The following is a 19,563-nucleotide window of genomic DNA, read 5'->3' as shown; positions in this document are numbered from 1 at the left end:
TCAATTAAAGTCTGAATTTAGCAATAAGGAGTTCATGATCTGAGCCACAGCTTCCAGTCTTGCTTTTGCTGACTGTATAGAGCTTCTCCATCTTTGGCTGCAAAAATTATAATCAATCTGATTTTGGTATTGACCATCTGGTGATGTCCATGTGTAGAGACTTCTCTTTTGTTGTTGGAAGAGGGTGTTTGCTATGACCAGTGCATTCTCTTGGCAAAACTCTATTAGCCTTTGCTCTGCTTCATTCTGTACTCCAAGGCCAAATTTGCCTGTTACTCCAGGTGTTTCTTGACTTCCTACTTTTGCATTCCAGTCCCCTATAATGAAAAGGGCATCTTTTTGGGGTGTTAGTTCTAGAAGGTCTTGTAGGTCTTCATAGAACCATTCAACTTCAGCTTCTTCAGCATTACTGGTTGGGGCATAGACTTGGATTACCGTGATAATGAATGGTTTGCCTTGGAAACAGAGATCATTCTGTCATTTTTGAGACTGCATCCAAGTACTGCATTTCAGACTCTTTTGCTGACCATGATAGCTATTCCATTTCTTCTAAGTGATTCTTGCCCACAGTAGTAGATATAATGGTCATCTGAGTTAAATTCACCCATTCCCATCCTTTTTAGTTCACTAATTTCTAAAATGTTGATGTTCCCTCTTGTTATCTCCTATTTGATCACTTCCAATTTACCTTGATTCATGTACCTAACATTACAGGTTCCTATGCAATATTGTTTTTTACAGTTTTTCCCTCTATCAAGAGCTGTATCTATAAGACTCTGATGCTGGGAAAGATTGAGAGCAGGGCAGGAGGAGAAGCTGTTGACAGAGGATGAGATGGTTAGGTAGCATTGCTAGCTCAGTGGACATGAGTTTGAGCGAACTCTGGGAAGACAGTAAAGGACAGGAAGCCTGGCGTGCTGCAGTCAATGGGGTCACAAAGAGTCAGACACAACTCAGCGACTGAACAGCAGCTAGTAATGGCAAGGATACAGCTGTCACATAAAATGTAGGAGAATTACCATGTATGTGCTGCCAGATAGGTCTGAGAAAAGGAAACGATGGCAAAATTTAAGGTGACTAAAATCATGACAAGTGAATCTCTCAGATTTGATTTTCTTTTTCCTACTTTTGTGAAAATAAAGCTAAATGTGAGAAAATAAGCTTTTGTTAATGACTGGATTACAAACTGATATTGACATGGACAGTGTTCCGCAAGTGAAATAATCTTACCTGGTCTTCCGGAAAATAGCCCTGAGATGCTCAAAGCTGATGACTCATTTGGGAAGTAATCTTTCATTTTAACACATGTTTACTCAGTGTCCCTCTCTGCCAGGTTGAGCACTGGCGCTGGCAAACCCCGGTCTCCAGGAGAGGCCTGTGTGAGCAGGAGGGGAGCGTGGAGGGGGGCTGAGTGCTGAGCGGCTTGGTGAGGTTGGCCCTTGGGCTCTGTAGCGCGGTCACTGTGACCTCGGGGGTGGGCCGAGAGCCGGGGACCACGGCCAGACCGAGTGGCCGGGGCTGAAGCACAGAAGGCTCACCGAGACTGTGTGAGGAGGGCGGGACCAGGAAGGGATGAGTGTTCACAGGGGAAGGGCTGCAGCCATGCACACAAGTGCACACGCACCAGGCGGCGTACTCCTAGGAAGACACAGCAGAAAGGAGGGGTGGTCTGGGAGCAGCGCTGGGACCCTGCCTGTGGGCGGCGAGCCGTGGCCAGGGGCCAGGTGAGAAGGGTCTGTCTGCCTTGTAACAGTGTTGGCAGAACACCTAGTGTATGCTGGCACCGGTGGGATAGAGACCAGCGTGCTGTCTCCATGGCATTTATTGCACTGGACACACAACAGGCAGGCCAGGAAAACGTGGTGTGTCGGGAAAGGGGAGCAGGGCTGTGGGAAGGGGCTGGAAGTGGCGGCAGGGGGAGGGCAGACTCGGCTCTCAGGGCCCGGACCATGATGGACTCTGTGAGCTGGCTGCACGGCTGTCTGCACAGAGGCGCTTCTGTTTCAAAATCGGGGAAACACGGCCTTGGGGGAGACCTGTTCCCACCCTCGCTCCCCTTTGCGGCCACCCCGGGCTTGCCCAGCCCTGACCGCCCCTTCAGAGCCTGCATTGCAGGCTTCCGTCACCACCTACTTCCATGGTAATGTAACAGATGTACTTCTTACCTGGACTCTCCAGGAGGGGCGCTGTGTTTTAGGCGGTTGTAGTGTTGGCACTGTTAGGCCCTGATGAATAAAGGAATGAAAAGTAAGCAAAAAAAATTCCATAAGCCACATCTTCAAAAATCTTGCAGTTGGATGTTCTGTGGTCACTTTAAGTTTCCATACCTCGCTTTGTGTACCTGAGCTCATAAATGGCCCTTTTGAAAGCATGTCTTTATATGACAGAATATGTGAAATAGCTGCTGCTGCTGCTAAGTCGCTTCAGTCATGTCCGACTCTGTGCAACCCCACAGATGGCAGCACACCAGGCTCCCCCGTCCCTGGGATTCTCCAGGCAAGAACCCTGGAGTCGGTTGCCATTTCCTTCTCCAGTGCATGAAAGGAAAAGTGAAAGTGAAGTCTGTCAGTCATGTCCAACTCTTAGCGACCCCATGGACTGCAGTCCACCAGGCTCCTCCATTCTTGGGATTCTCCAGGCAAGAATACTGGAGTGGGTTGCCCTGTAAAATAGAGTTGTTCTCTAATGTAAATAATGTGTCTCCACCTTTTTTTTTTTTTTAAACAGGACCAATGCCAAAGGCGCTCCCCTAAATATAAATAAGGTCTCAAACAGCCTGATTAACTTCGGAAGGAAGCTGATTTCTCCCGCGGTGGCCCCTGGCGGTGCTGGTGGCCCCGTGGCAGCGGGCAGTGGCGGCGCCCCCTCCCCGGCCGGGGCTCCCACCAAGACCTTGGCGGAAGCCCCCAGGCATGCTCTGCAGCAGCAGCAGCAGAGGCTGATGAAATCGGAAAGCATGCCCGTGCAGCTGAACAAAGGTAAGGGGAAGATGCTAGAACCTGGGCCTTCCTCACCTGACTTCCAGGAACTACCATCCCAGAACGAGGAATTAATGCAAAATTTAGCCGTAAAACATCTGTTAGATTCTTTTTAAGTGGGAATTTCAGATATTATACTGTTCTTAGGAACTTTTTATGAGGTAATTTGTTAAAGTACTTTCTTAACATTTCTGCCTCAGTGTGCTTGCATTTGAGTCGTGGTGATGCCCAGAGCCTGGTGGGAACCGCCACAGCAGAGAGCTTGAGGCCTGGTGACCGAGGGCTCTGCCGACGTGTGCAGTGATGCCTCTGGCTAGAAGAGCGTTGGCAAGGGGCGGGCCTGGGACCCTGGGCACTGCCGGTCCCAGCTTTCACCCCTGCGGTTGGTTCCAAGGAGGCAGGTCAGCAGGCCTGCATTCCTCTCCCAGCTGTACTGTCGAGGAGCAGGAAGCAGAGCCCCGACGGGGGCGGGGCAGCCAGGGTCCGCGTCTCCGTCCTAGCCCTGAGGGAGGCGGGGAGCGTGAGGCCGGCTGGGCGTGCGCGGCTCCCGGGCTGTGCCGGCAGGTTCCTGCTGCCGGGGCTCGGGGAGGCACCCTCTACTTCAGGGGCTTCCAGCACCTCCCCTCCCTCGTGTTCGTAAGAGAGCCTTGCGGGTTGCTGCCCAGAACCTGTAACTCATATTTTCCACTTACTTCCAAAGACGTGTGAATCAAGTAACCCGACTCATAGCCAGTTAGAAACAGCTACATTTGTTTTTAGCTGTGAGGCTCTGCTGTCTGTATTCCGGAAGGAGGAGACACTAACATGATGGCAGAAAGTCTACAGAAATCACTCCCAAGGCCTCACAAAGCCTGGAGTCTTTGGCCATCCACACTGTAAAGGAGTCCCTGGGTCATAGCCAAGTTCAGTACCCACCATTCACTGTTGACAATAACAATAATATATTAAATCGTCAAATAGTAACCCATGTTCCATATACTCTGTTTAAGACGACAGTTGCATCCAATGTTATCAAAAATTTTAATTACTGGTATTTAAACTGGTAACTTAAATGGATTCTATATGCCAGTGACAGAAAGCAAAGTGTGTTCTTCAACAATGAGTGTGTGTTCTGGTAGTTACATTTATCTGTCATTGCCTATATGAAGTATTAGACTTTATATAATTGCTGTTTAAATTTCTATTAGAATATTCCATTTACCTTACATAGGAACATCTTTTAATATTATTATACCCTTTTTAATGTAGAGCTATCACACATGGCTTAAAGAAAAGGAGACTTCAAATCCTTAACATATTGTAAATATATTTTAATGCCAGGAGACATGCCCACTTCCAGGATGGAAATGAATGTTATTTTATATATTTCTTAATTGTACTGTTTTATTGTTCTAAACAAATATGATTTCAATATTACTTTGATAACAAGCCATAGTTAGTAGTAATTCTAACTGATGGCAGGCAAATGAGTCAGAGAATCTCTTAATGCCGTAGCTTAAATTTTCTGAGGAACCAAGCCAAATGACTATAGAAATATAAAGTTGTGTCTCTAAGGAAATGTCAAGTATTAATATCACAGTGAGTGAGAAAGGAAGTACACGAGGACCGAACAATTGATGAAAACTAAGTCCCCAGTTATAAGGAAACAGCAGAGCACTTAAGCAAAGCACTTGGAACACGAGCATCGCTAGGGCATTTCCTAACCGATCCCTGCGCAACACGGAAGTGGTCTTGTTTGGCAACTCTTCTTTTCATTTCTGGTTTATTCTTCTCACGTCAACCTACCGAACCTTCATATTAAGGATGACTCGGTCTGTCAGCGCCCCTCCCTGAGTAAAGGTTTTAATAAAACAGAGCAGAAGGTGAAGAGAGCAGTTTGTAGCGGTAGAAGCGAGGGTAGGTTGATCCTTCTCTTGCTCTCCAGTGAACCACAGGCAGAATCCTGAAATTTTCTGACCCTTTCCTCACCTGGAAATAAGGGGTTTGAACTGACCCCTGGGGAGCATGCCAGCTCTAAAAACCTGTGGTTCCTTAGATGAATGGTGTGTTTGTTAACTCCCCTCCAGCGTCGGTTCTTTATGCGGCCGTTTCCCACAAGTGTCCTGCCGCGTCCCAAGGCTGACCTGAATCTGCAGGTGTGTCCCCTGGTCCCAGAAGGGAGTGAGCCCAGTGCTGACTCCTTCCTCAGCCTCGCACTGGAACAGGGCTTCTGACTGTCTCAGAGCAGCCGCGTGCTTAGTGCATTTTTAGTGCACTGTGTAGGAAACTTTAAACGTTGTTTCCAGACGCGGTTGTTTATGCAGATGAAAACCCTTATGGCTTTCCTAGGTTAGTTAACTCTCAATTATCTCTGCTTATATAGAGGAAGAGTTCTGTGGGAAAGCCAGCATTCAGATATCTGTTACTTGAAGTGCATTCTGCCGTTGGTATCTGTGTTGGGGGTGGGGTCCTGAAGGAAGGAGGGAGCACAGATGGTCCTCCACCATTTTCCAGGTGATGTCAATATTAAAATTAGCTTCAGTCTCTAAATATACATTAATAGGTGATCCAGAAGCTGCAGAGTAAAATGAGTAGCGAGCGTAACCTTGAAAATCTTCATATGTACAGAAATGAGGCACACTGCTTATCGGTGAATAGAGAGTTAACTGTATTAGGGAAATTCAGGACCTGGGAAGTTCCACTAAAAGTTGTTTATCAGTTATTTGGAGTATGTACCTATTTATAGATTTTATTTCAGCTATGGGAGAATATAAGTGCATGTGCTGTTAATTGATAGGCATGGTCTAATTATAACCCAGTAATTTCCAATGAGCTGTCTGTGCTGTAAATCATCATTGTAGCAAGTGGTCAAGGCACTGAAGGTTGTTATATAATTCAAAAAATGGATTTTTTTTTTTTTTTGCTATTGTGTAGGAGCTACAGGGAAAGCAGATCTGTTAATTATGTGTTATCATACATAGAAAATGTGGTGCCTTTTAAGAAGGCTTGTTTTTCAGCTTGTTAATCTCAAAATAGCATAAAGCTTCAGATGCTGACCTGTCCAGGAGAGGATCCGGTTGACAGTGACTGTACTTCATGGTGAACTTTGTCATCCAGGAAGGAAAGCAAAGACCCAAAAAATCTTGCTTCTCAGTGGTCCTGTACCTCAGGAGCTTCCCAGCGTCCCCTTTTCCTTTCTCTCCTGTGTTTTGAAAATGCACTCCCTTACCCCCTTCTCCTTTGTGTGTTCTGAGTTTGAGCACTTCTTCATTTTAAGCATTTACTACAGGTCCAATTTGTAAGTGAAATCTTGCCTATAGTAAGTATGTCAAGTTTAAAGGGTATGCAGTTCACAGGTTTATTTTTACATGTTGACATTTATAAGTGCATGTGGTAACTTAAGAAATCTTTTCAGTACTTAATATGAAATCAGAACTTTTTGAGGTCTTTATCTTATCACTGAAGAAATTGGTTTCAAGTTTCGTTAAAAATAAATTTTGTCTGTTACAGGAGGAAATCGATTTCAAAGGAACATCTCTACTTCTTAATTAAATACATACTTACTTTTGGATAAAGAATTTTTTAAATAAGAAATATAAAATCATGCTGTTTTTTGTAGGACAATGAAATCTGCTCAGCAGTATCCATTGATGGCAAGTTTCCTGTACTTTAGACCTGTAGAAACTTTTTTTTTCCTCAAGAAAAACAGGCACAAACACTTTTAAGGAAACACTTTAAAAATTAGTTCCTTTAAGAAATACTTTATATTAATTTTTCTAAGATCGTGTTATAGTTTGACTCACTGTACTTTTAGTAATTAGGTTGATAGGTAAAAGTATTATAGCATTAAATATGAAAGAAAAGCTAATTTTTTTCCTCTTTATGAAATCTAATTATTTTTTCTTATGACATCCAGGCGATGTAGTTACAGGAAGCGAAGCTCAGGTTTCTGTTCCTGTCCAGACCCTAACTGACCTCCCAGGTACAGTTACCATGGCAACGCAGTATCTCTTCCTGCAGTCTCTCATTGCCTCCTCCCAGACTCCATCGTGGTTTCACACCCTCCATTCATGCCGTGCATCAGTTCACTCCATTGTTCCACCACTGAGTGGTGCTGTTGTTTAGGACAAAAAGTCCCCTCTTGTGTCATACCCTGCTCACGCCAAATCTGACTATCTGTTTTTTATTATTTTTTTAATTGAGTTTGTACTAGTGTCTTTCCTTGCAATATATGGCACTCTAGATTTTGTGGTTCTTTTAACACCACATTTTAATTGACAGTTCATGCTGAGGTGTTTTTCAGTTCCATAGGTGCTCTGTGATAGAATTTGACAAATTAGTTCTGAGGTTAGACATCTTAGATGCTGTGTATCTGCTTATTACTGTATGTATTAGCCAGAAGTACTTATTATATTTTACAAAGAAGAATTACAGCTTGATTTTGAAATTTGTTTCTAAGTACAGGCTTTGTATTATGAGTCATTTTAACAGAATTAGAATTCAGCATGACAAATCTCTATGTAGAGTAATTTTTTTAAATAAAAAGACAATATTTAAATATCATAACCATGTGTCCAAAATCTAGGTAAAGTTTATTTAAAAAATACAAAACAGTAGTAATCCATATTCAGCACCTCGTATGGAATTTAGAAACATAAATATTTAAAGTTCCTACATTTATTTTTTATTGCATAATCTTTTAAAATATTCTGTAGAGAGAAATTCTGTATTAAATGGAAGACTAGACTCACTTTAAGAATCCTCCATTCAAATGCAGACTAAAAAGAGGACAGTGTTAACAGAAATTGATATATCGTCTTCCTTAATTTAAAATATCCACACAGTACGGTCATGCTGCTGGTATTAAACTGCTGTTCTAATAATGACATGTCTCCATAATAGCTGTACTTTTTAATAGCATAACAGAAAATAGTACGTCGTGCTTAGGACATGAGTGATGTGTTGACTTAACATGTTCAACAAACATACTGTGGGACAGAGGGGTGTGATCTTGCTTCTGTGTATAGTTCTGCGCTTCCCTGGTAGGGTTTCTGGCTGTGTTCTAGTAATTGAACCCGCTGACCTTTAGGGCTTTTAGAGCTCTGAGAGTCTGTAAAAGCTGCCGTTTACTCTGTTAAGTGACCTAAATAATAAAGGGGTGCTGTGGCATAGCCTACAAGAGGCAGATCAGTGATTCCTCTTTGTGTTTGTCAGTTATTGCACTTACATGAATGTTGGTGTGATTTTCTGATCTGGTGAGAATTCACAGGACTTAAATTTGTTTCCTTAAAAGTAAAATATGAGCCCCCCCCCCCCCAAGCAACTTTGTTGTGTTCTTGTTGTTGTGTGGTTTTTTTTTTTTTTTTGGCTACACCACACGACTTGTAGGATCTTAGTTTCTTGACCAGGGATTGAACTTGGGCCCACGACAGTGAAAGCATGAAGTCCTAACCACTGGACTGCCAAGGAGCTTGCCCCAGGCCACGGTTTGAGGAGAGTTCTGTTATCGCAGGGTTAGTTTGCTGCAGAGCATATCTCTGGCTGCGAAAGCCTGATGGGTTTATACCTGTGTGGAAAGAGAACGCTAAAGGCTGCTTCCTGTTCTGCCTTCTGCTTCTACGCTCCTGCTCAGTCCATGTTTTCCAGTAGGCACATGAACAGTGTCCCTTTTTAAACAGATTCCTAAAGAAGGAGATGGCAGCATTTTGTTCAGATGACTTGCATTAGAGAAGTGGAATCGTCTCACTCACTCACTCAGCCAGTGCTTGCTGAGTGCCTGCAGTCTGCCAAGCTGTTTTCATTGGTCCTTGACCTTCCCTCCCACTTCGCCAGGCTGCGTGGGCATCGTGGGTATTTCAGATGACTCAGGCAAGTCCACATGGTCAAGAACCACCTCTTTTCCTGAGCCCCTGTTCCAGATTGCCCTGTCTTCCTGCCCAACAAGACTGTGTCAGTCTTACAGGGAAGAGTTCAGTGGCTTCATGAGACATGAGGCCAGATGAACAGCTTCCAGCCTGTGGTAGACGGCAGGACGAACCCCGCCTGGGTTTGGAGAGGTCCCTGTGGGTTTGCCTCCACACAGCACACTTCCTGCAGGGTCAGAGAGCACGGGGAGGTAGAAGTGACCCAACATGCTTAGTGGTGGCAACAGAAAGCTTTTTAGCAGTCTCTACTGGAGAGATTCTTGAGGCTCAGTAATACCAGAAGTTGGAGAAGCTCATCAGAGGTGCCAAACCCACAAGAATAGATACACTTTTCCTTTCAGGGAGGTAAAATATCATGTATACTTTCCCGGGTGTCTTTTTTCAGAGCGGAGGAGCAGATTTCAAGAAATTAAGCAAATACCAATTTTGGCAATAATTCTTTAATTATAGGTAGTCTTTTTTTCTCATGAGGTTTTATATCTGTATCTTTGCCTTTTAACACAATAATTATATGGGTTTTAATTTTTTGAAGAAAATTACAAATTTAAAGTGACATCTCACAATTTAGGCCATTAGATAATTTTTGGAAAATTGTTGGAAAGATCCATTTTATTTTTCTCAGTGTAGGTTGCAATCTAAAAAGATATGCCACAGGAGAGTTCATTCTTTTGTCAACTTAAAGACTTTTCTTCAAAATTATCTTTAAAAATAGCTCATATGCCCCCAGGAACTTTTTTTGAGAGATACTTAGGAATTATTAATTCATAAATTTAAAATATAGGGACACAGACACATAAATACATAGACATTACTTCCAAAGGGAATTTAGAATTTCCAACAACCACAGTATATAAATATTATCATATAATGGACCCTTAGAAAAGAAATTTAAATTTAAGTTATTGCCACAGGCATTTTTAAAATTTGTATTTGTGTGTATGTATTCATGTTACAGATATGAGTGAATACAGAAATGTATATGCATAGATAGCATTATGCATATTATCAGGTTGTTTTTTCCTTGTCCATTGTGGTTGATTACACGATATTGAATATAGTTCCTTGTGCTATATGGTAGGACCTTGTTTATCCATCCTGTAGATAATAGTTTGCATCTGCTCATCCCAAACTCACAGTCCGTCCCTCCCTTGCACCCCAACGCTGGCAATCACAAGTTTGTTCTCTGTATCTGTCTTGCAGATAACTTCATTTGTGTCATGTTTGAGATGCCACGTATAAGCAATGCCATATGATGTTTGTCTTTTTATTTCTGACTTAGTTTGCTTAGTTTGATAATCTGTAGGTCCATCCATGTTGCAGCAAATGGTGTTATTTCATCCCTTTTATGGCAGATGCCACCATCTTAGTTTTTTGAATGCTGAGTTTTAAGCCAGCTTTTTCACTCTCCTCTTGCACCGACATCAAAAGGCTCTTCAGTTCCTCTTTGCTTTCGGCCATAAAGGTGGTGTCATCTGCATATCTCAGGTTATTGATATTTCTCCCAGCAATCTTGATCCCAGCTGGTGCTTCATCCAGCCCGGCATTTCGCATGATGTACACTGCATATAAGTTAAATAAGCAGGGTAACAATATACAGCCTTGATGTACTATTTTCCCAATTTGGAACCAGTCTGTTCCATGTCCAGTTTTAACTGTTGCTTCTTGACCTGCATACAGATTCCTCAGGAGGCAGGTAAGGTGGTCTGGAATTCCCATCTCTTTAAGAATTTTCCACAGTTTGTTGTCTACACAGCCAAAGGCTTTGGCATAGTCAATAAAGCAGAAGTAGATGTTTTTCTGGAACTGTCTTGCTTTTTTTTATGATCCAACAGATGTTGGCAATTTGAAGTCTGGTTTCCTCTGTCTTTTCTAAATCCAGCTTGAACATCCAGAAATTCACAGTTCACGTTCTGTTGAAGCCTGGCTTAGAAAATTTTGAGCATTACTTTGCTAGCATGTGAGATGAATACTGTTGTGTGGTAGTCTGAACATTGTTTGGCATTGCCTTCCTTTGGGATTGGAATGAAAACTGACCTTTTCCATTCCTGTGGCCACTGCTGCGTTTTCCAAATTTGCTGGCATATTGAGTGTAGCATTTTCACAGCATCATCTTTTAAGATTTGAAATAGCCCAACTGGAATTCCATCACCTCCACTCGCTTTGTTCGTAATGATGCTTCCTAAGACCCACTTGACTTCACACTCCTGGATGTCTGGCTCTAGGTGAGTGATCACACTGTCGAGGGTATCTGGCATATTCCATTGGACGCATGTGTCACATCTTCTTTACCCATTCATCCGTGGATGGACATTTTAGGTTGTTTCCATGTCTTGGCTATTGTAAATAGTGCTGCTGTGAGCATAGGGATTTGTTTCTTTGTTTAATAAAAAAAGGTTGAAAAGGATAAAAATTCTCCCTTCCCACTTAACCACTGTTAATGTAAAACTAAAGTGCATGTAACATTAGACAATCCCAGTTAACTAAAGGGGGAAAAAAAAAAAAGCTCCTTCTTCTCCTCCCACTTCTTTTTGCCAGCCATTTCACTACAGGTATCCATTGTTAAGTTTCTTGTAACTCCTTCTAGGAGAAAGAAAAAAGATTTTAAACTAAGGAGTAAAACATGTACCTCACATGAATATGATAACAGCTCATGTCTGGAGATGACTTCACTGTAGATGCTCAAGATGAAAGCAAAATCTGTGCAGTGCAGGTGACAAGCAGCAGGTGGGTGGGACGAAGCAGAGGGGGGTCAGGTCCACTCAGGCAGGACATGGTGGGCAGGACAGAGAGCGCTCCCACGCACGGGCGAGGGCTGCAAAGCCAAAAGGCTGTCCTGGAAGATGGCCGCGTGTCGGCCCCTTGTTGAAAATGAGAGTCCTGAAGCGGAACAAGCAGTCCCATTGCCTTCTAAGTAATTGCTTTAAGAAGACAGAGGAAGACAGAATATGTAAAACAAATTGAGGAGACTCATCAGTTAACTAGAACACGCCTCTTTTTGGGGATGACTTACTCCAAAAGACGTTGAATGAATGAGTTGTTTTTGGATAGAGAGCAAGGTCAGAGTTAGCCCTTTGTCATCAGAAGACCTCATTCCATGTTTCTTTCATCTGAAGTGGCATTTACTACAGTCCTTTCTAGGGGAGCAGGACGATGAATCTTTGCTTAGCATGGGCTCTGGAGTCAGGCCGGGGTTGGAATCCTGCCTAAGTCACTGCCTTGCTGGATGCCCCACGGAGGATGCCTAGCCTCTCATCTGTAAAGAGAGAGAAAGGACAGCCGCTTCCAGGGTGGTGGGGGGCAGTACCCCCACACCTGTCCATAGTAAGGCCTGGAGGGTGTGTGCCTGCTCAGGGGGCAGTTATGGTGGTGGGGTCATTAGTGCCTTTCTCAAGCACCTCTTTGGTTGTCAGAGTCAGTTGTGTGAAGGCAACAACTCCACACCTGTGTCTTGTCTTAATAATATCTTCTGACGATCTGAAATCCCACGTCTGCACTTTGCACACCAGCCCTGGAGGAGACGGCGCCCGACGTCTCTGCCCAGGCTAGAACCAGGTTGGTTGCAGGCGCTGCGGGTCCTTTGCCCTCTTGCGGCACCAACATGTATGTTTTTAATGCACAGACCAGAGCCCTCTTGCTGTCCATCTCTCAGGTCTGTGAGGTCGTACAGGGTCACCAGGCGGGGACCAGTTGCGTCCTGTCTTCTCCAGGTCACCGTGTGACGTCCAGGTGACCGCCTTTCTGTGACTGTAGTGCGGGGCTTCCTGGAGCCCTTGCCCTTCCCGTTCCTCTGAGCCAGGCCTCCCAGCAGCGACCGCGAGAATCCCCAGCCTCCTGAATGTGTTGCCTTTGCGTGTCCTGTGTCCAGACCCCGAGCTGGTCTCAGGTTTATGGGGTTCTGCCTGCCGTTTAGGAGCACCGCTCATCCCGTGTCCTTGTTTCCTGTTGAGTTTAGTGAGAAACAAGTCAGGAAAATATCACGCATCGGGCATCGTAGGAGCTTCACGTTCGTCACCTCCCTCCTCTCCTCTCTCTGGCCAGCCTGTAATCGAGGTCCCCACTGATGCTGGAGAAGCTCCTTCAGTGAACTCAGCTCTTGACAGATAAGCTCCATCGACACGTAGCCCGTGGGACCCAGAAGGTTTGTTAAACGTTTCAGAGCAGTGTGCACGCGGAGCCTGTTAGCCCAGGTCTGTGGGTTCCCACCCGAGCAGGGAGGCCTGTAGGCCCGTCCAGGAGAGCACCTCAGGTCTGTGGATGCCCCCCGAGCAGGGCGGCCGTGACCCGTCCAGGAGAGCACCCAGGTCTGTGGGCCCCCTGAGCAGGGCGGCCATGGCCCGTCCAGGAGAGCACCTCAGGTCTGTGGATGCCCCCCGAGCAGGGCGGCCGTGACCCGTCCAGGAGAGCACCCAGGTCTGTGGGCCCCCTGAGCAGGGCGGCCATGGCCTGTCCAGGAGAGCACCCAGGTCTGTGGGCACCCCCCGAGCAGGGCGGCCTGTAGGCCCGTCCAGGAGAGCACCCGGATCGGAGGCTGGAGGGTGGCCCACGCCCACCTGCAATGGGTAGGGGGTGCCTGGTGTGCTGCGGGTGGTCTGCGTATACTGAGTCCGTCGCAGACACTCGGACCAGGCAGAGCCTGTCCCACGTGTCCACCATGGGCACCCAGCACGTGTGAACGGTTCGCCTCCCCGGGGAGGAGACTGTGGCCTGTGGAGGCACAGGGACTGGAGGGCCCCATGGCTTGACAGCAGCTGAGTCAGACTGGACCCAGCTGTGTCCGGCTCAGCAGGTGTGGATCTGAGGGATTGCCCAGGAGCACCCCAGCTTTAGCTGAAGCCCCATGATCTCTCACGGGGCCAGTGCAGGAGGCACCTCATCCAGCCCAGCTCCGGTCATCCTGAGGCCAGGTCCCTGCCTCCAGCCTGCAGTCCTCCCGAGGCTGCTGACCGGAGCAACCAGGCCCAGCGGCCCTGCCTCACCCTGCCCTGCCTCCCTCCTTGCCCCGGAGCAGGGTGACCGGGAGGTCAGGGCACACCAAGGGTGCCAGCAGCTTCTGAAAGGAGCGTGTGTGCTCCCGGCCCCCCAGCCTGTGCTCCCGCTCCCCAGCACAGCCAGCGAGATCACTGTCGGGGGAGAGGGCACCCTGCTGGGCTCATCCTGCGCTGCTCACGCTGGTGGCGGCGTTCCTTTCAGTGCCGCGCGGATGGCAGGGAGCCCCGAGGGCTCGACCAGGCTTGGTCTCATCTAGATGTTCCCAGTAGTCTGCCTCGGAAATACTGTCTCCTGCTGAAAAGTGACCCTCCCTGAACCACCAGCCGCCACCTTCAGGTGTAGCTCCCCCCCGATGGCCTGAGACGGGATCGGATGGTCCCTCTGTGCTTTCGTTGGCCGGGCTGCAGGTTAGTCGGTGTGTGTGCAAGTCCTCATCTCCCCTCAGCTGGTGTTTTAGGAGCTGCTTACGAGCTCCTGTGGCCATCCCCACATCCTCGGGGCCGGCAGACTTTCTAGACACATTTCCTATGGTCAGCCCGCTTGTTCCCCGACATTTGAAGGAAAGACTGCGCATGCCTGCTGTGGGTTGAGGATATTTAGTATTTTCAAGAGTGACTTACCGTGTAATTAGGAAAAGCTATTCTGGGTCAGGACTTCAGGCCTTTGTAGGACGCTTTTAGGGGAGTGCCCTAAGGAGCGCCCTCAATCCATGAGGAGTCAAAGCAGCAGCTCTGAGCTGCGGGCGGGGGTGGCCTCCGTGCCCTTGATGCTGGGACCCTGAGGCCAGGGTGGCCCTCAGAGGCCCTTGTGAGACCCGCCCAGCCCGGCCTCTGTCGGCCCACACCAGCCCTGGGAGCAGCTATTCTGGGAAGAGGCATGCTGTCGGCAGAGCGGTTCTTTTCAGCTGGGAGCTGTCTGCAGAGAGGAAGCCACAGGGGCCACTGGCCTCTGAGAGAAGCAGCAGCTCGGTCCCGCGGGCATCCGGACCAGCCCTGCGTGGTGAACGGTGTGTCTCCAGGCGTGCAGTGTCACTCCTGTCAGTCAGGACGCCATGCAGCCTACTACGGGTTGCAGGCCTGTCGGTCCCGACGCCTCGGCCCGGGGGCTGTCCGGCGAGGCCTGGCTGGAGAAACATCTCCTCCGTCTGCCTGGTGTTGTGCCAGGCCTGGGAAGGGCGGGGAGGCTGACGGCCCTTTCCTCTGTCTCACATGCTGGTGACTCCAGCTTCGTCAGGTCTAGATGTTTCCGTTCTCACAGGGCACAGAAACGTTAGCCAGTTTCTGTAACAGAGGAGAAATGTGTTTTAGTACATGGCTTTTGTATGCGATACACGCTACACAATACTTTATTAATACTACCACCAGTTTGGATTTTGATCATTCTGAGATAAATTCTGGAAAGAGTTGACTTAATGTTATCTCTGAAAAGGTACTTTGCTAGGCAGAATAAAAGCTACTAAAGAAACTTATGGAGAACAGAACTTTCAAATTCTCTCTGGATTGGATAACTGGATACATATTCCCACACAGTAAATGACTGATAAGCTGATTTGTTAGAGCAGATGTTCGGAAGACTTCGCCTAGATGTAGTGCTAGCTTACTTGTTATGACAGTTATTTTATGTAGCAGTCTACACATTGTGAAAAGCTCTGGAAATTTACAGCATTAAGTGTGTTATACCCGCACTGTCCAGTGTGGGGTCTGCTAGCTGCCAGGGCCTTGGAGCACTTGAGTATGCACTGGGTTTTTAAGACCTACTTTGAGAAAATGAGTGTGAAACATCTCAGTTGTTTTATTTTGATGACGTGTTGGAATGATCACAGTTTGGGTATGTTTGGTTAAGTAAAATAATTATTTAAATTAATTTTACTGGTCTTAATGTTTGCCTGTGGGTACTAGACAATTAAAGCAACATGAGTGGCTCGCATGGGGTTTCTGTCGAGCAGCAGCAGTACAGTCAGCCCCTGAAGGTCTTCCACACGGAACGTCAGCAGAGGCCGACTGTCGCCCCGCCACGCACCACCCAACAGGGGAGCTGTGATGGCCGCAGCCCCCACCCTTCCTGAAGCCAGGTCTGTCATATAAGCAGGAGCAGTCTAATTGAATACAAGAGACCTGAACATCCATTTGTGTTTCCAGGAAAAAGCATTTCAAAATGTGTATATATATCCTAGCAACAGAGTAGACAGGCCTCAGTCACTCCGCCAAATAGAATGGCTCCTTAGAGTCACTCTCTCTGATACAGAAATGCAATAATGTGTTGGTTTAGTCTTTTAAGTTTGGACAAACCGTATGATACTGCTAGCTATATATTTAAACACTGTTTCCTGGGCATAGAGTTGATTAAACTCTGTAAGACTCAGTTTTCTCATGATGTCATTAGGATCAAATGATATAGCGTGTAAAGGTCCATACATGTGCATGGACTCACATTTTGTAAACGTCACTTTGCTGAGGTGTATTTTAATTTTCTGATTTCTTCTTTGGGTCGACAGACTAGGGAAGTATGCGTGTAGTAAAGGTTCAGGAATGGCACACAGCTATAGCACGGATAAAATCTAGAATCCAAGTTTACTTGATTTTATTATAGTTTCAACATGGAAACAGTTGATTTCTATGATAGGGATCGCTTCTTAAGATTTTTTTCCTTGATTGTGTCTGTGTGTGTGTGTGTGTCTGTGTGTGTATCTGTGTGTGTGTGTGTCTGTGTCTCTGTGTCTGTGTCTCTGAATGTGTGTCTGTGTGTGTCTGTGTGTGTGTTTGTGTGTCTGTGCCTGTGTGTGTGTGTCTGTGTGTGTGTCTGTCTCGGTCTGTGTCTCTGTGTGTGTGTCTGTGTGTGTCTGTGTCTCGGTCTGTGTCTCTGTGTGTGTATCTCTGTGTGTGTCTCTGTCTGTGTCTGTGTGTGTGTGTCTGTGTCTGTGTGTGCGTCTATGTGTGTGTCTGTGTGTGTCTGTCTGTGTGTGTGTGTCTCTGTGTCTGTGTGTGTTTCTGTGTCTGTGTGTGTGTGTCTCTGTGTGTGTCTTTGTGTGTGTGTCTATCTGTGTGTGTGTATTGTGTGTCTGTGTGTGTGTATCTCTGTGTCTGTGTGTGTTTCTGTGTGTGTGTGTGTCTGTGTGTGTATGTGTATATCTGTGTGTGTGTGTCTCTGTGTGTGTCTGTGTGTGTCTGTGTCTGTGTTGTGTGTCTGTGTGTGTGTATGTGTGAGTCTGTGTATGTGTCTGTGTGTGTGTGTCTGTGTGTGTCTGTGTGTGTCTCTGTGTGTGTCTCTGTGTGTGTGTGTTGTGTGTCTCTGTGTGTGTGTCTCTGTGTGTGTATGTGTGTGTGTCTGTGTGTCTCTATGTGTGTGTGTATGTGTCTGTGTCTGTGTATCTGTGTGTGTGTGTGTCTGTGTCTGTGTGTATGTGTGAGTGTGTATGTGTCTGTGTGTGTGTGTCTGTGTGTGTGTGTGTGTCTGTGTGTATGTGTGTCTGTGTGTGTGCATGCGCACACACTCAGTCCTGTCTGACTTTTTGCCATGCCGTGGACTGTAGCTGTCAGGCTTCTCTGTCCATGGAATTTTCCAAGCAAGAATACTGTAGTCAGTTGCCATTTCCTACTTCAGGGTATCTTCCCGACCCAGGGACTGAACCTGCCTCCCTTGTGTCTGTCCTGCATTGGCAGACTGGTTCTTTAACACTGCACCACCTGGGAAGCCCAATAATATTTGTAATTTCTTTCTTTTTTTTTTTTTTTTTGTAATTTCTTTTAAATGGAAATTTTTCCCAATAATTTTGATGGAACTTCACTTTTATATTATAAATGCCTGATAGATAGAGATGCCCCCAACCTTATTTTCAGACAGTAATAAAAAAAAACTAAAATTTTATAAGATTTGATATATATAATTGTTTACAACTATGTTTTTTTCACTTTGGAAGATAAATTGGAAGGAGGGAGGAGTTGTAGTCCACAAAATTCTAACTTTTTCTAGGAGGATAATAAAATGTAAATGATTCTGCCTGGTATTTTAGAGTAACTTAGAATCTGAACTATCATGTCAAATGATGAGATTATAGAAATCATTGTTACTGTTCAGTCCCTCAGTCTTGTCCGACTCTCTGTGACCCCATGGACGGCAGCACGCCAGGCCTCCCTGTCCATCACCAACTCCCAAAGTCCACCCAAACCCATGTCCATTGAGTCGGTGATGCCATCCAACCATGTTTTCCTCTGTCATCCTCTTCTCCTCCTGCCTTCAATTTTTCCCAGCATCAGGGTCTTTTCCAATGAATCGCTCTTCGCATCAGGTGGCCAGTGTATTGGAGCTTCAGCTTCAGCATCAGTCCTTCCAATGAATATTCAGGGTTGATTTCCTTTAGGATGGACTGGTTGGATCTCCATATAGTCCAGGGGACTCTCAAGAGTCTTCTCCAGCACCACAGTTCAAAAGCATCAGTTCTTTGGTGCTCAGCCTTCTTTATGTTCCAACTCTCACATCTGTACATGACTATTGGAAAAGCCATAGCTTTGACCATACGGATCTTTGTTGGCAAAGTAATGTCTCTGCTTTTTATATGCTGTCTAGGTTGGTCATAACTTTTCTTCCAAGGAGCAAGCATCTTTTAATTTTTTGGCTGCAGTCACCATCTGAAGTGATTTTGTAGTCTGAAAACAAAGTCTGTCAGTGTTTCCATTGTTTCCCCATCTGTTTGCCATGAAGTGATGGGACCAGATGCCATGATCTTAGTTTTCTGAATGTTGAGCTTTAAGCCAACTTTTTCACTCTCCTCATTCACTTTCATCAAGAGTTCTTCTTCACTTTCTGTCATAAGAGTGGTGTCATCTGCATATGTGAGGTTATTGATATTTCACCCGGCAATCTTTATTCCAGCTTGTGCTTCATCCAGTCCGGCATTTCTCATGATGTACTCTGCATCATGAGATTGACAGTATAGAGCCTTGACTTACTTCTTTCCCAATTTTGAACCAGTCTGTTGTTTCATGTCCGGTTCTAGCTGTTTTTTTCTTGACCTGCATACAGGTTTCACAAGAGGCAGGTAAGAGGGTCTGGTATTTCCATCTCTTTCAGATTTTTCCACAGTTTGTTGTGATACACACACTCAAAAGCTTTAGCCTAGTCAATGAAGCAGAAACAGATGTTTTCCTGAAATTCTCTTGCTTGTTTTATGATCCAGCAGATGTTGGCAATTTGGTCTCTGGTTCCTCGCCATCTAAAGATGGTTCCTCTGCCATGTAGAGATCATAAGTAGAGTATAATTTAAAAAAGAAAAAAGAAAGAAAAAGGAGTAATAATGAGAATTTCCGACTTATTTAACAACTCTGGAGATCAGAGGTCTGATTTAGGTCTCACAAAGCTAAAGCCAATGTATCAGGAGACCTTTGGAGGAGAATCGTTTGTGCTGTTTGCAGTATTTGGTTCCTAGTGACTGTAGAACCAGGGTCCTCATTTCTTCACCGACTGTCAGCGGAGGGTCATTCCCAGCTCTCGAGGACTCTCACTGACTCATATCCCTTTCTCCATCTTCAAAGCCAGCACCAGCAGGTCAGCTCTCTCTGTCTTCAGCTGCCTCGTTTTCTGTAGTCACATCTCTGACCCTTCTTCTGCTTTCCTGTTTCACTTTAAGGACCCCTGTTCACACTAACGCACCATCGTCACCCAGCACACTCTTCCCAGCTCAGCTTCCCAGGTTCTTA

General features: G+C 45.9%; 1 protein-coding gene across 7 annotated transcripts in view; it reads left to right on the top strand.

Moving 5' to 3' along the window:
• Window positions 1-19,563, top strand: part of TBC1D5 (TBC1 domain family member 5) — a 565,131-nt gene that overhangs the window by 496,968 nt on the left and 48,600 nt on the right. For 6 of the 7 annotated variants that reach the window (XM_065943324.1, XM_065943321.1, XM_065943323.1 and 3 more), the window contains one exon: window positions 2,728-2,978. In XM_065943324.1, the coding sequence (XP_065799396.1) occupies window positions 2,728-2,978 (251 nt within the window). Of the gene's footprint in view, window positions 1-2,727; window positions 2,979-6,873; window positions 6,940-19,563 lie in introns of all 7 variants that reach the window. The other variant, XM_065943328.1, reaches the window with a different exon arrangement.

Source organism: Muntiacus reevesi, chromosome 8, assembly GCF_963930625.1.
Source record: "Muntiacus reevesi chromosome 8, mMunRee1.1, whole genome shotgun sequence".
Classification (NCBI taxonomy): Eukaryota; Metazoa; Chordata; class Mammalia; order Artiodactyla; family Cervidae; genus Muntiacus; species Muntiacus reevesi.
The sequence above is the reverse complement of the archived record's forward strand: the minus strand, read 5'-3'. Positions and strand labels throughout refer to the sequence as shown.